The sequence below is a fragment of the Pseudorasbora parva genome, chromosome 7, assembly GCF_024679245.1.
Source record: "Pseudorasbora parva isolate DD20220531a chromosome 7, ASM2467924v1, whole genome shotgun sequence".
Classification (NCBI taxonomy): Eukaryota; Metazoa; Chordata; class Actinopteri; order Cypriniformes; family Gobionidae; genus Pseudorasbora; species Pseudorasbora parva.
In genome coordinates this window covers 23,029,701-23,044,858 of record NC_090178.1, presented here as the reverse complement: position 1 = coordinate 23,044,858, position 15,158 = coordinate 23,029,701, and the positions used below count along the sequence as shown (strand labels likewise).

The 15,158-nt window shown below is 35.6% G+C and overlaps 2 protein-coding genes across 3 annotated transcripts; one reads left to right on the top strand and one right to left on the bottom strand.

The window, feature by feature from the left end:
- Positions 1-271: 271 nt before the first annotated feature.
- Positions 272-6,468, top strand: irgq1 (immunity-related GTPase family, q1). The gene is made up of 3 exons (XM_067449654.1): positions 272-470; positions 1,660-2,394; positions 3,704-6,468. The coding sequence occupies exons 1-3, from the start codon at positions 460-462 to the stop codon at positions 4,416-4,418; spliced, it is 1,461 nt and encodes a 486-aa protein (XP_067305755.1). The 5' UTR covers positions 272-459; the 3' UTR covers positions 4,419-6,468.
- A 1,880-nt stretch (positions 6,469-8,348) lies between these two features.
- irge4 (immunity-related GTPase family, e4) lies at positions 8,349-14,230 on the bottom strand. 2 transcript variants are annotated; one of them, XM_067449653.1, is made up of 3 exons: positions 14,097-14,230; positions 12,028-12,081; positions 8,349-9,285 (listed from the first exon to the last, which is right to left on the bottom strand). In XM_067449653.1, exons 2-3 carry the CDS (start codon positions 12,071-12,073, stop codon positions 8,459-8,461), a joined length of 873 nt encoding a protein of 290 aa, XP_067305754.1. In that variant the 5' UTR covers positions 12,074-12,081; positions 14,097-14,230; the 3' UTR covers positions 8,349-8,458. The 2 variants fall into 2 exon arrangements, with proteins under 2 accessions (XP_067305754.1, XP_067305753.1); XM_067449652.1 differs by lacking the exon at positions 8,349-9,285 and having other exon boundaries at positions 9,802-12,081.
- Between the last annotated feature and the right edge of the window lie 928 nt (positions 14,231-15,158).

Below are 15,158 nucleotides of genomic sequence, written 5' to 3'. Positions count from 1 at the left end.
GTAGGCCTACTTTTCCAAATTATGACTCAAAACAGCATTAACGTTTTAAAATAGGTACAAAATCTGATATTGCTAGCACGTCCATAGAATCACGACTTGCTTGCAGCACCAAATAAACATAACGTTACAAAAAATATTAAATATCGATTGAGTTATTTTAATATTTAAACCGTAATTTAAATAGCAGTCTATGTGTCATGCAGTTAGCTTTTCATTTCGTCGTTCGTTCCCTCCTCCTACTGCCCTTAGTGCCCTTAGTTATTAAGTTTAGATTTGATAATTCGGCTTGAAGACAGTCCTTTTATAAGATCCGCGGTTCTGAAAGTAAATTGTCAAGAAAGCCTGATAAATAAGACAGCTTGTTGTTTTTGTTAATACTTTTGCTCATATAGCCTAATTACTTTCGATTTCACTGGGATCATTCGAGGAAACTGAAACTGGATAATCGACAGCACGACAATGGATAATGGGTAAGTGTTACTTCACAACATTGAGTTTACCAATTGCCGAAAAACTGTCATTAATAAGTGTTGAAATTGAATGTGTATGTCAAAGTTGCTGTGTTAATAGTGTCTTTCGACTGCATTTCCCAGACAGGAGATCAGTCTCTTTAAAAACATGACAACAATATGATGCGATGTTATTTTTCTTGGTTTGGCTATACACAACCGTGTAGTTGACCAGAATTTTCCAAATTCAAAAGCGGAAGAGAAAGTTATCTTTTCAGCAATTAAACACGTGCACACATTTAAAAAAAAAAAAAAAAAAAAAAAAAAAAAAAAGCTTTATTGTCAACAAAAAGCATGTACAAAGGTCCATATCATTGTATAACAAGACACATTTCACATGCCTCAACATAGAAAAAAACATTAAAAAAAAAACATAATATAAGACAAAATTAAAAAGAGAGGGTACATAATCATTAGCTTACATATGCATATTATACATATCATTGCATTTTTATTATAATTCAATGATAAGATTGAGAATATATTCTGCATGTAAGCACCACTAAATACTTTCCCTTTCTGTGAAAATGGTCAAGGAGGAGCATATATTAATCGTTTTAACTGCTTTACTATTTTTAGATTTTGACGTCACATCTATATACATTTTAATTTATTTTTCAAAGACTATAAAATGAGGTTTACCTTTTGTAAACTTGCATCTATGAATGTGAAATTTACTTAAAAATAAAATAAAATTTATAATAAAGTTTACATCCTTTAAAGGGTGTTCTTTAATGTAATAACCAAAAATCACCTGTTTATAAGATAAAGAAAATGTTTTTAAAAGATTATCAGCAATGAAAGCCTTCACATTATTCCAAAAATCCTGAGTATATTGACAAGACCCGCGCACACATTTTGCTTTTAAAAACCCGAGACGCAGCGAAAAGAGAGATAGGCTATGTGTTTTTAATAGGCTAGTTTATAAATAACTTTTTCGATGCAATTAGAAGACAATAATTATAATCAGTGATAGGCTACTGTCTTCACTGGAACAGACCAGCATTTCGACTTTCTCAGATTGATAGGCCTACCTCACAAATACCAAACAAATGCCAAACACTACACATGTGCGATGATGGAATAATGTGGTTTTTAAAAAATGTAGCCTACAGCATAAAATGTTGACAAATTATCATGTTTTCTATAGATTTTACATGCCAGAAAAACTTCAAGAAGATAATTTCAAGAAAATCAAGGACTTGTTTGCTTCTGAAAGCCTTGAGGACATTCCCCATCTGCTTATTTCACTTTTGGAGGTTTTTGGCCATTTTAAGATCGATATCGCTGTGACTGGAGAGTCTGGTGCAGGAAAGTCTTCTCTCATTAATGTGTTCCTTGGACTGAATCCTGATGACATCGGGGCGGCTCCAACTGGAGCTATTGAAACCACAAAGCAAGCAACTATGTATCAGCATCCAAATCTCCCACATGTCAGACTGTGGGATCTTCCAGGGATGGGCACACCTTCCTTTACATCCAAGAGTTATGTAAAGACAATGAACTTTGATCTATATGACATGTTTATGGTTGTGTTATCAGAGAGAGTCAGAGAAAACAACTTGCTGTTAATTGACGAAATTGGGCGACGAAAAAAGCCATTTTATGTTATTAGAACAAAAGCTGATAATGACATGCGATCCCAAAGAAAGAAAAGCAAATTTTCTGAAAAACATTTATTAGATCAACTGAGACAAGACTGTGAGAAGTATCTGAAGGAGAAGAAACTGAACCCCCAGGTGTTCCTAGTTTCAGCCCATGACACACACAATTATGAGATGGAGAAGCTCACGAATACTTTTACTGATGAGATTTGTCAGTTAAGAGCAAAAGTTTTTTCAAGTTTTCTGGACCAGATGTTTCACGGAGGTTGGATAAAAGCAAGGTTAGTACTGTAACTAAATACTTGTTCAAAACAGGAGTACTTTGTCTTGGTGATTGTAATAGTTTGAAAGAGAGTAATGTTATTAATACAATGTTCTTGTAGGCTACCTTAAATAATTTTTTATTTTCAAATATATGTAATTTTTAATAAAGTAAAAAGTACTAACATCTCCCTTAAACCTTTAATAAAGGTAGGCTACACATCTGCATCGTTCTCCAAAAGATTCAAACATTTTTTTTTTTACAAGTATCATGAATTCATTCATTTTTAACTCATAAACATCATTACATTTTTAACATATAATTTGTTGTGACATTGGAAAATTCCAATACTTAAATAGATATACTGTAATATATAACATAAGAATGTATTTTTTTTTTAAAGTTGCACAACCTGAACTAACCTTGTAATAGAAAGTCATCATCAATTTATTTGATATTTTAATGGCTTGTTGACCTTGGCACAGTAAGGTTCTGGTGGGTTCCTCTCTACAAAATAATTTCCTGTTCTGTTTAAACAGTTGGACCAAATTATTTTTATTTGTCAGAAAAGTTTGGTTACAATTTATTGACGTAGTTACATTGTACTTACTTAATCAGATAAGTACAAAACAGTTTCGGTGGAGTTGGGTTTGGTTTAGGGTTAGATACTTGTATTTATGCATAATTTACTTATATCTAGTAACGAGTATCGATGTCACCTTAAATTATAGTGCCACCATCAAGTTTTCTTTTTCAAGAATTAAAAATTAAAAATGTATTTAATTTATTAACTTATTTAATAAGCCTTTCTTCCCATTATTATATCAGGACATTGGTATCAGCTGATATTTTTGGTTTTATACCTGAAATCAAGTATCACAATTGAGGGGCTGTTTAAGCAACATCGTTTTAAAATAAAAACATAAAACTTTGTATGTGTTTTGGCCATTCAAGTGTGTTTTGTCGGCCTGAAAAAGCAAACTTTTGTAAGTGCAAGTTTTTGAAAATGAAAACGTTATACTTTTCTTGAAACAATGGAAGTGCAAATTTGTGAAAATGATGTCATTCGCATGCGTATGTGTTCAGTCTATAGGCGTGTAGTATTTATCTACAAAGTGACATTGTCAATACTGACCTGGCATGGATAACAGCATAGTATTGTAATTCAGAATTTAAAAACATCCTCATCATAGATGGTTTATTGAAGTTTATTGAATGCATTTGACTGACATTTTTAATGTATTTCTGAATAAATTAATAGGGAGGAATGAATGAATGTCACATCACCCAATCATTAATTTCCTTTATTACTTACTTTATTACTATAGGAATGCTACGCACCACATCCAACAGACTGAGAAACTTCAAGTGGACGACATCACAACATTGCAAAATATGTACAAGCGCACAGGCTTTGGAGCCACAAAAGTCAGTGTTGTACTAGAGGCCCTGAGTCACTTTCAGCTAGATGTTGCAGTTTTGGGTGAGACAGGATCTGGAACATCCACTCTAGTAAATGCTTTAACCAGGCTTGAGAATGAGACGTGTGGTGCAGCAACAGCATCCATCAGCAACCCAGCAATGAGTCCTGGAAACCCAGATGTCCGTTTCTGGGATGTATCGGGCATAGAGGCAGTCATGGATTACTCAATGAATGCGATGAAACAAGGCCTGAATTGTTATGACTTCTATATCATCCTTGTATCAGACTGGCAGAAAGCACGGCATATAAAACTAGCCAAAGCAGTTGAAGAACTAAGGAAGCATTACCTCTTGGTCCAAACCAAAATAGACTGTCATCTACAGACCCAAACAGATTTGTGCTGTAATGAGACTGAGATTCTGGATGGGCTACGGGCACAATATACACAAGAGCTTCAGATGTCAAAACTGTCTGAACAACAGATTTTCCTCATCAACAGCCTAGACAGAAGTGCATTTGACTTTGTAGGCCTGGAAAGTGCATTATCTAGTGACCTTAACACTGTCAGGACAAGTGCTTTTGCATATTATATAGCAAGAATAGTTAAGGAACATAAATAAAAATAAAGCTGCAAGCAGCCATTACCAGGGCCAAGCGCAACAAAAGCAAACAAGGAAGCTAACAGCAGACCAACTGCAAAAATGAGTAAAGACATTTGGAGACAATTTTTAAGCAAAAAATTTGAAACCCCACGTTAATACATTGAGTTGTATAGAGTCATTTACATGTTTAGTTTAATTATAGCGCCACCAAGAGGCACAATCATACCATTTTTTTGTGTCCTCAGAGTGAGCCAATATATGTGTGTGTGAATTTTGGTGAAAATATCTCATTTAGTTTTGGAGTTAAAAAATGCATAAAAAATGACTGACACATTACTTTGATTGGATTTTACTACTCCTTACTATCAATATTTTGAGATTTGGGCTTTAACTTTTAGCTATCGACCTATGTTTCAGATTTTTGTCTTGCTGGTTTTGTCTTGATCGGACTAGCGGTTTCAAAGATATCAATGTTTTATAAGCATTTAATTACCACGCTGCTGTAAGCGTTTGAAAAAAAAATCTTCAAAACTTCCCAGACTACTTCAAGGCATCGTGGTGATGACTCATACCAAGTTTCGAAACGATCTGTTCATGCATTCATAAAATACAGTATTTCAGCACAATTCAAAATGTCCAACAGCCAAAATAGCCAACATGGTAAAATTTGATATCAATCAACTCGGCATTCTCTCCCCCCCCCCGAATCTAACAAGACCAATTATGATTTTTGGATAAACGGTTCAGAAGTTATAAGCCAAAATAGCTATTTTTCGTATCTCCAGACCAGTAGGTGGCACTGCGCCAAAACGCTGCATGTTGCCTTAGGTCATGCTTGTGGATGGCATGTAGCAAGTTTGTTTTGAATACGATAAAGCATTGCGGAGATAAAGCCTTTAGTGTGATTTTACAACCGCTACGTACAATTTAGTTTGCATGTTTATCGAAAACAATTTGACGAATCTCTGACGCTCTCACCGCTAGCTTAGCTTAGCACAAAGACTGTAGGTAAATGGCTCCATCAAGCCTACTGCTCAATAATTGACAAAATAACGCCAGCATTTTCATGGTATGGCAGCAAAGTTCTTTGATCATTACGCAGGAATGAGAAAATAGTTCCTAGCCTATATGTAATATATGTAAAATTATATTCATATATGTGCATATATGTAAAATTGCAACTTTTCATTTTTCGTTGGCCTTAGTATACAATATAACAATACACATCACAACATGTATAGGAAAATATTGGCATTATTTTGTCCCTTATTGGGCAGTAGACTAGATGGAGCCGTTTACCTCCAGTTTTTGTGCTAAGCTAGGCTAGCAGTGGTGTGTCAGACAGTTACAGAGATAAGAATGGTATGTATGATTTTTCTAACTCTGGGGGATATGGTGAATAAGCTTAAGTCCCAAAAAGTTGGCGTTTTTCTTTAATGCAGAAATGAGACTTATTACTATTTCTTTAATAAAAGGTTCATGAAAAATGCACCACACTTCTCTTGTGCAAATCCAAGGCTGTAATCATGACATTGAACATTGTATTACAATAATATTTTATTTTAAAATATGCAAAAATTTGCTCTTATTTGTTTGTCTAATTTATCAAAGATGTAAAATGTTTGTTTCATCACATGATGAATGACATGGATCATATAAAAAATTATAACATATTTTAAATTCAAAATGTCATAATTCAATACAATTTGGCCATTTCGAATTATTCAGGGGGACTTGTCCCACTCAATGTCTATGGTGGTTACGGCCCTGTGCAAACAAAATGGACTGGTTAGATATACTATACAATAATGTGATGTTTAGATTTGAGTGAAACTGTGTGTTAATAGATGCTAGTAAGGATCATGCTACGTGCCCTTTTTGGATCAGCTTGTATATGTTTCATGTTGTTATGGGTAATAGCACAGACAAATAGTTCATGACTCCATGGCCAGGTATCAATGATAACAATTGTACTAATCTTTTACTGTGACAGCCGTAGTCACACCTTACTTTTTCAATAGGTGTTATAAGTTATAAATGTGTCATAGTTGATAACATGCCCAAAAATAAATCTGTGAACAAAGGTTGTTTTTCTTCACAAACCAACCCAACACCTTTGAGTTAACTCAGTTCAACTTAGAAAATGTACTTCATGTGGTAACATAGTGCTATCTAGTACCTGCTTTTGTAGAAATTAAATAAATTATTTAAAGATAACTGAATTCAACCAACCTAAAAAAAAAAAAAGAAAGAAACATTATACTGAAGCATAACTGTCAGTAGATATTATTGTTTATCATTATGCATAATGTATGAACCACAAAGAAAAGACTGGAGTCAGTGCTGACGTTAGCATAGAACGCCCACAGCCTAAGCACAAAGGCTTCTATTCACCACAAGGGTAACCACAGCAGAAACAACTCTAAATGTCCAACATAACTAAACACTGATCTAAGGCTGCATTTACCAAAAACATTGTAAGCCTAAGATCGTATAGTCTTTTCCACCAATGGTCTCTACAATCAACATAGCTCACAATGCTTTTGAAAAATGCAGTTGCCAGCATGCTCTGCAAGGGACTGCATTAGGAATACATTTGTGGATTAAGTGTTATTTTATGTGTTTTACAGTAAAGGGAATGACGTTGGTTTATTGTTCATGGTAGGAGTTTACATTTAGGAGTTTCTGTTATTGAAAGTTGTGGTTACCATTGTGCTGAAGAGTAGCTCTGTCCATTGGCGAGTATTATACACAGTATGTTGAATATGATGCAACATACTGTGTATAATAACCCCAAATAAAAATGTATCATTGAAGCAAAATTTGCAGATCAGCAAGGAGCAGGTGTACATGTGTTGAATGTGTCCGAAATGCTTTATTGGAAATTGTATGATCAATGTAACTCAATTATGTTAAAACAGCATTCCCTTTTTTTTTGTTACATAAAACAGGTTTAAAAAAAACAAAATTAGATTTTATTGACAGAATCAGAATACCTTCTTAAAGCTCATGTTCACTTTTAACAGTGTAGCACCATGGAACATAAATGCTAATGGATGACAATCACAACACATTTGTTAATATAAAAAACTATTTTTATTTTTATCATTATTATTTCATATTTTCTGCCTTTTTATAGTAAACCACACACATTTTGGATAACAAATGCAAATCCCCACCTCAACACATGTCACAAGTCAAAAGCCACTGTGTCTTTTATTATCATTTCAGTTAGTGTAATTTCATTAGCAATATGCAAAAAACAAACTTACTAAATAAAACACTTTTTCTATACAGAAATTGTTCAATGTTTAGTAGAAGGTACTGTAGCGAGATCCTGACCCCTGGCATAAAGCCATTCTACACTGTAAAACAAGTTAAACATTCAATGAAGTTAATAGTCCTCATTTACAAAATTGCACAATAAAAAGATTAGACAGATCATTTCTTGCACAAAGCACCCAATTCCCACATGTTCCTACATTTAACCAATTGTGTTGTTAAAATACATATTATTCTATATTCGTTCCCTTTAACATTCACCTTGATAAAGAAAATTACTGGACAATATTCAGTATTCTATTTCCATTTTCCTTAACTCTCCAATGCAAATTCCCTGGTGTAAACTTGTGGCTAATAAACTAAGATTTGATGTTCTGATTAAAAACAGTTTTGGTAGACATCTCTTTGCTATACCAGCTTGATCTTATTCATCCAAACATGCCGCTTGGAGAACCCGTCTCATGTCATTTATCATTTCATTTAGAGCTTCACTCAAGACGGTGTATGTCATTTTGTAGGCCTCAGTTGCATTCAGAAAACTGGTTACAATAAATTTAACATCTAGGATATCATCTAAGCTTTTCACTGGATTTGTCATTGATCTGCGAGGCCTAATCCCCAGAGTGTTTACCACTGCTAATGTTACAGGAGATCTTATAACTGATTGCAGCTGTGCGACAGGCTTATTTATTCTTTCTGAAAGTCGGATGAGTGATTTCTCATTCAAACCCAAAGAGTAATGAAAACCTACAAGATAGCTCGTCAATACAGTCTTGTCAATGGTTTAGCGATACCACAGGGGCAGGGACAAAGGCACCCAAACCTGAAGCCAATGCTGCAAGCCAAATAAGCTTCTCCATAGCCTCTTTCTTCTTCTCCAGCATTGCCAGAGAACACACAGGCAAAGACTGAACCAGAGCAAAACGCTTGTGTTCTGAAAGGTCGAACTCTAGAGTATCTACCAGCTTTTGGAATTCATATTTTCCCAAGTCATAAGAGGATATCAGAAACACCTTGGGGTTTCCTACTTCTTTCAGATTTCTGATGCAGTCCTCTCTAATTGTGCAAAGTACCTGCTGCTCATTGAAATTTCTTTTCTGTGCCACTGAGCGAATGTCGTTATCAATCTTGGTCCGGACAAAATAAAAACTTTTTTTCTTTTTTTGAATCTCCTTTGCCAAAAAGACATCATTTTCCTTGAACCTCTCTGAGGAAATTATGATAAATAAATCGTATGTCTCAAATTTAACGTCTTTGAGGAATTTGTTAGCCTTGAATTTTGGCATACCAGTCCCTGGCAGGTCCCACAGTCTGATGTTTGGTTTCGTGGGATGGGTGTACATGGTCATTTGCTTTGTGGTTTCAGTTATTCCAGTTGGTGCAGAATTATCATCTTCGTCACCCAGACCTCGAAATGAATTAATGAATGCAGATTTTCCTGCTCCTGTTTCCCCAGTTACAGCAATATTCAGAGTCACACTGTCAAGAATGTCCAGTTGTTCTTTAGCCTTTGCAACAGCTGCATTGGGGTAATTTTCTCCCAGTCTCTGCAAAGCTCCAGACAAATCCATGTCAGAAGAAGATTTTTCTGCCATTATGCCTACTGTTAAACACACAAACAAAATAGTATAGAAGGTATAACTCTTCTATAATAAATTCGTAATTGCAGCTTTATTTTTCACAATGTGTCTTTATTTCTCCTAACTGAGATTGCGTATATCACAATGTGTTTTTATTCCTTATTTTATTTTTTACTCTGAAGTGGACAGAAAAGGCTTCCATATATAACTCTTTAGGAAAATGTTGAAAATAATTTGAAAATATTAAAACATTGTATGTACAGTTAAACTACATGCAAACAATTATCACAAAATGCATATAAACATATTGTTATTTTTTATTGTATGAGATGCAATTATATTGTATTTGATTATGCAATAACAAATACATTATTATGTGAGACTGAAAATGTGTCCAGATTTCAGAGAAAATTATCACAAATTGTGAACTATTTAAATACATCCCCATTTTGTTTAATACTCAACATGAAACATTACTGACAGTAAAATCATCCATATGCATAACAAACATAATATGGCCATTAACTCCATGACAAAAGCAGAAAGATTTAAATTCCCCATAAATTAAATTAACCAATAAAATCAACGTAAACCATACAGTTGAAAGGGGGATTCTGAAATCCACTGCTGCTTCAATATACCTGTATATATTTATATCCTAATTAAATGCATAATCAAAGCTTTAATCAATATTTATCTTCCTATATTATTATAATGATTCTTTCCAGTTATGATTTTGCTTTATGTTTCTTGTTTTCTAAAGTGTGTATTTGGTCTCTGAGGAGTGACTGAGGGTCTGGCCTAGTGATGTGTCACTAAACATCATGTGTTTGGATTTTTGAGGTATCACACACCCCTAACATGTCAGGAGTGCAGTTACAAGGTTTGCTCACTTAGCACGGCTTTCAGAGATGAAATATGGATTTGTCTTACATTTAATTTATTCTATTTTATTCCTTTTATATTTCCTTTTACTGAAATACTAAAGACTCAAGATGAATATTGCCTGTACTATTGTCTGTACCTCTCACTGAAAGAAAACAAATGTTTTCAGCATGCTTTGGAGAAAAGTTTTGTTTATAATTAGTTAAGATGTTCTCAACCTTGGATGAAACCAGTATTCTCTGGAGTTTGTGTGTGTGTGTGTGTACCAAATCTGTGCAGTCCTAATGTTGGAGAGGGACATTTCTGCAGAAAACGCCAGACTTGAAGATGCTTTTCGGTGGCCTATGAGGTCACTGTGATGTAATTCTGGTTATGGGGCGACAACTTGACTCCCTAGTTTGGCGAAATGTGCTCCTATCTGAAAGTTGCTTACATTGCATTTTATCTGAACCAATCAGAATGACGTGGGAAAGACCTTGAAAACGGTATAACTGTTGGGACAATTGTATGTACGATAGGGCGAGACAGTGAGGCAACAAGACAGTGAGAGCGGGTGCGTGGCCTACGAACTCCTTGTGAGACTTGAAGCTGGCTTCTGCTTTTGAAACTGCAAAGTATTCTTAAGTCAGTTTTGTTTTTTAATTAATTGCAATTCTGACTCTTTGTCTTTATTTCATCACTACTGGTCCTGGTTCATAAGCAGGGCTCGGTTAACCTGTAACACAGTCTTAAGGAAACAAATGTTCAGGACATCTGCGAGTTACTGCATAGTGTATCCAGCTCCGCCTCTTTCCTGATTTCTCGTGCAATATTGGCCAATTCATTCAATCCTTCTCTCAAGAGGTAATAAGTAGTACCAAATGATATTCCTGCAGCAGCAGCACTGCCCACAACTGGAAGAAGGCTTGCAAAATATTCAATGGTAGAAAGTGTTACAAGTGAAACAGAGACTTGTATCCTGGCCATTGTTTTTTCACGAATGGCAGAAGCAAACTTTGATTTGGCCAGATGTTCCGGCAAGGGTTTGTTTAGTCTTTCCGAAAGCCTTGACAGTGATCCATCATCCAAACCAAATGCATAGTAGCATCTTGTGAGGAAAAGTAACACCATGCCTGCATCACATGCTACTGAGAGTCCTGGCACAGGGATCACTGCTATACCAGCAGAGGCAAGAGATGCAGCCCAGATCATGCCTTCAAACATCTTGATCTTCTTCTCAAGAGATGTTGCAGAGCACACTGGCCAGGCTTGTAGAAGAGCAAATCTCTTATGGTCAGGAAGCTCTGCTTCGAGAGTGTTTTGAAGCATTTCAATATCATATTTGTCCATTTTAAAAGACGATATCAAGAAAACTTTGGGGTCTCCCAATTCTTTCAAGTTTTTTTGACAGTCCTCTCTTATTATGGAAAGAACCTTCTGCTCATCAAATCCTTTTTTATTTTCCTCTGCTCTGATGTCATTGTCAATCTTGGAACGAACAAAGTAAAAGCTTTTCTTCTGTTTTTTTATTTCTTTAGCCAACATGATGTCATTCTCCATGAACCTTTCTGAGTTAAGGACAATGAAGAAATCATAGTTCTTAAATTTTACATCTTTAAGGTATTTAGCTGCTTTGAAGTTTGGACTTCCTATTCCAGGCAGGTCCCAGATCTTCACATTTGGCATTGTAGGATGCTCATACATGGTGACCTCCATTGTAGTTTCTGTGACGCCAGTAGGTGCTGCTCCATCCTCATCTTCACTTACACCTCTAAGTGCATTTACAAAGGAGGATTTCCCAGATCCTGTCTTTCCAGTCACGGCGATGTTAAGTGAGACATTTAACAGCTGGTCAAATGTTTCTTTAGCTTTTGCTGTTGCCTTTTCCAGGGTGGACTCACCTGATGCCTTTACTGCCTCAACAACAGCAGGGTCTTGAGGTTCCATGTTTTAAACTGTAAAAATCAAGTACATAGAAGTATATGCACATCAACATTACTTCTTGAAGCATAAATGCTATTAATTCCTATTATTACAATAATCATTATATGTATTTATAAAAAATATTTGAATAAATAATGTAATCAGATGCATTTTATGTTTTGGGCAGTTTCAGTAAAAAAAAACAAATATGATATCTGCAGTAGCATATTAAAGGGACGGTTGATAATGATTTCACTTTTTTAACTTTAGTTAGTTAATGTGTAATGTTGCTGTTTCAACATAAACAACATCTGCAAAGTTACGACCCTCAAGGAGATAATGGCCCTCATTTATCAATCTTCGGTAGAAACGGGCGTATATGTTGGTGTAAGATTATGCTTACACTCCTCTCACCGCCTGATTTATGAAGCTGTGCGCACCTCTGCAATCCAGGTGTACGCAAAACCTGCCCTTGATAAATGCTGCGGCTGAAAATGATCGTCATTAGAATAACACGTCCCTATATATTCAAGTCTCCACCTCCCCCACGCCCTCGTTTTTACACCATGGAGACACGGAAGACGGCAAAGAAGCGAAACTTCTCCGATGTGGAGATCGGGCGCGTCTCAATCATCTCACTAATCCACTAATCAGGGCTGATTCCCTGATCAGTGCCCTGACTACTGAACTAGTGAGATGATTGAGATGCGCCCATCAAGACCATCAAGGAAGTGGAAAAAAAGCGAAATTGTTTTATTTGAGAGTTTAAAGAGTGGGAATAAAGGCACCCACACAAAATCACAAAATCAAGAATAGCGTCAGCTGATCACATCTACCTATAGGATACGACGTCTAGCACATTAAAGCTCCTTCAGTACTAATACTATCAGCTGCTATTGTGTCCGAGAGAGTGCGTTTTGCCAAGTAAAGGCGAATCAGCGTATTGATTCATGATTCAGATTACCAATGTCACGTGATTTTAGCAGTATGGCAGTTTGACACGCGATCCAAATCATGAATCAATACGCTGATTCATGACCATTTGACTCTTTATTTGAGGTTTGAAAACAAATGCGGAAGAGAAGACAATCCTGAATAAAGTTGTCGTTTTTGTTATTTTTGGACCAAAATGTATTTTCGATGCTTCAAGAGATTCTAATTAACCAAGTGATGTCACATTTGGACTACTTTGATGATGTTTTTATTCCCTTTCTGGACATGGACAGTATAGTGTGCCTACACTTGGATACGCTCTCGGACTAAATATAAAATATCTTAAACTGTGTTCTGAAGATGAATGTAGGTCTTATGGGTGTGGAACAACATTAGGGTGAGTCATTAATGGCATAAATTTAATTTTTGGGTGAACTAACCCTTTAAGGGCGTCGCCACTTTGAGTGATAGGTAGATTGCAGTTTGTCTGCTGTCTGTTAGTCATCACATCACCTCAGCACCAGCCACGTCCCACCTCTTCGCCCATTTTCAGTTATTCGGGATTACACGCTGTGATAAGATGGCTACGGCTGACTTTATGCTTCAAAAACTCTCTTCAGAAACTTATAGTTTACTTCTCGAACATTATGTCCATATTTGTTTACAGTCTATGATCACAAAACATTAGCCCAGGTAACCAATCTGAGCCCATTGTGGGAGACGCTTTATAGAACCAGAAGCTATCTGGCTGTTTTTCTAAGAAGTGACAGTGGTGTAGAATAAAGCTAAATTATGTGAAAAAGAATGTTTTTTGTTTTGTTTTTATTTTTAACTAAGCATGAACACATGTTAGACTGCACCCCACAAAACACAACCAAGCCTTTGAAAAAAAACTGATCAACCACCCCTTTAACCTTTTCTGTGGAGAGCTTTTAACTTTTTATTTCCCTGTGAGCTCTTCTGCCCTGTCATGGTAAGAAATTAACCATTATTCATAAAATAGAAATTATGAGAACAGACAAAATTGACAATTAGCTTCAGCAGCGTAATGTGTAAAGATTAGCCTAATTCCACAATGAAAGTCACCAAAATAAAACAATTATAGCCTACTTACTTTAACGTTTTGGTTCTAGCAGTAGTGACACACTGTCTTCAGTTAAAGGAGAGGCTTAAGAAAACGCTGTAAAAGTTCTGAAACTGAATATCAATATAAAAAATGAAAACGGGCGCCCAATTATGAGCTGTTTCCTTTACAGTTTCAATTTACAAGAACTGCTACTCTGTGCTACAAGTCATTTTAGATGTGTCTAATGTAGGTGGTGGTGGGGGGGGTCACATCTGAGGGTTGTCCCTTCTTAAAAATATAATTAAAAACACATTTTGTATTGTAAATAATATGAAGATATATACTTAACATAATCGTGTAAGTAGTAAAACAGTTAAAACAAAACGCAAAAAATAAAATGTATAATTGCGTTTTAATTGTAAATTGTAGAGTAATTGTAGAGTTAGATTTTGAGTCCCCCCTCTCTTGCCTCAAAGTGATTTGGTCCACCACGCACCCAGGCCCGTCGCGACAAGGCAAGCAAACCAAGCAATTGGTAAAACGACAGGTAAAGAATAAATTGCAAAGACAAACTGCGTGAGTCAATGATTTTGGGTCCTTTGATTGTCAATGCAGTAAAGTAGTGATGGCCAAATGAAGCGTTTCGAAACATTATTGCTTTCTGATACAATTGTGTCGAAAATGGTTCATTACCCGAAGCTTCATTCAGATAGAAATTGCAGCACCATCTCCTGGTGAAGTAAATGTAATGCAACAAAGCTGACAACCAGAAAATGCAAGTATGTTAACGCCCCGTTTATTACGTGTTTACTGAGGCGATCAAAGCTGAAACAGTGTTAGTGCTTTGAAACTCATTTATCTAGGTGAATTTTACAGATACTGATGAATTTCATGTGTTCACCTTGATAATAAAACATTATCATGATGTGTGTGTAATTATTTCTTTAGAACAAGGACAGAAGATCAGACCAGCTTTAAAAAGTTGGAAACCATCACAGAAATTCTAATGGTTTCTATTAAAATACCAATAGGAACCGTTGGCTTTTACCATTTAAACCACTACAGATTTTTTTATTATTTTTTTTCGTGTGTGGGACATATTCCATTAGG

Bases quoted from the DNA above. Each gene is read 5' to 3' on its own strand.
- irge4 (XM_067449652.1), bottom strand. From the start codon at position 12,073: ATGGAACCTCAAGACCCTGCTGTTGTTGAGGCAGTAAAGGCATCAGGT.
- irgq1 (XM_067449654.1), top strand. The intron at 2,395-3,703 runs GTTAGTACTGTA...TTATTACTATAG, and splicing joins GGAGGTTGGATAAAAGCAAG to GAATGCTACGCACCACATCC.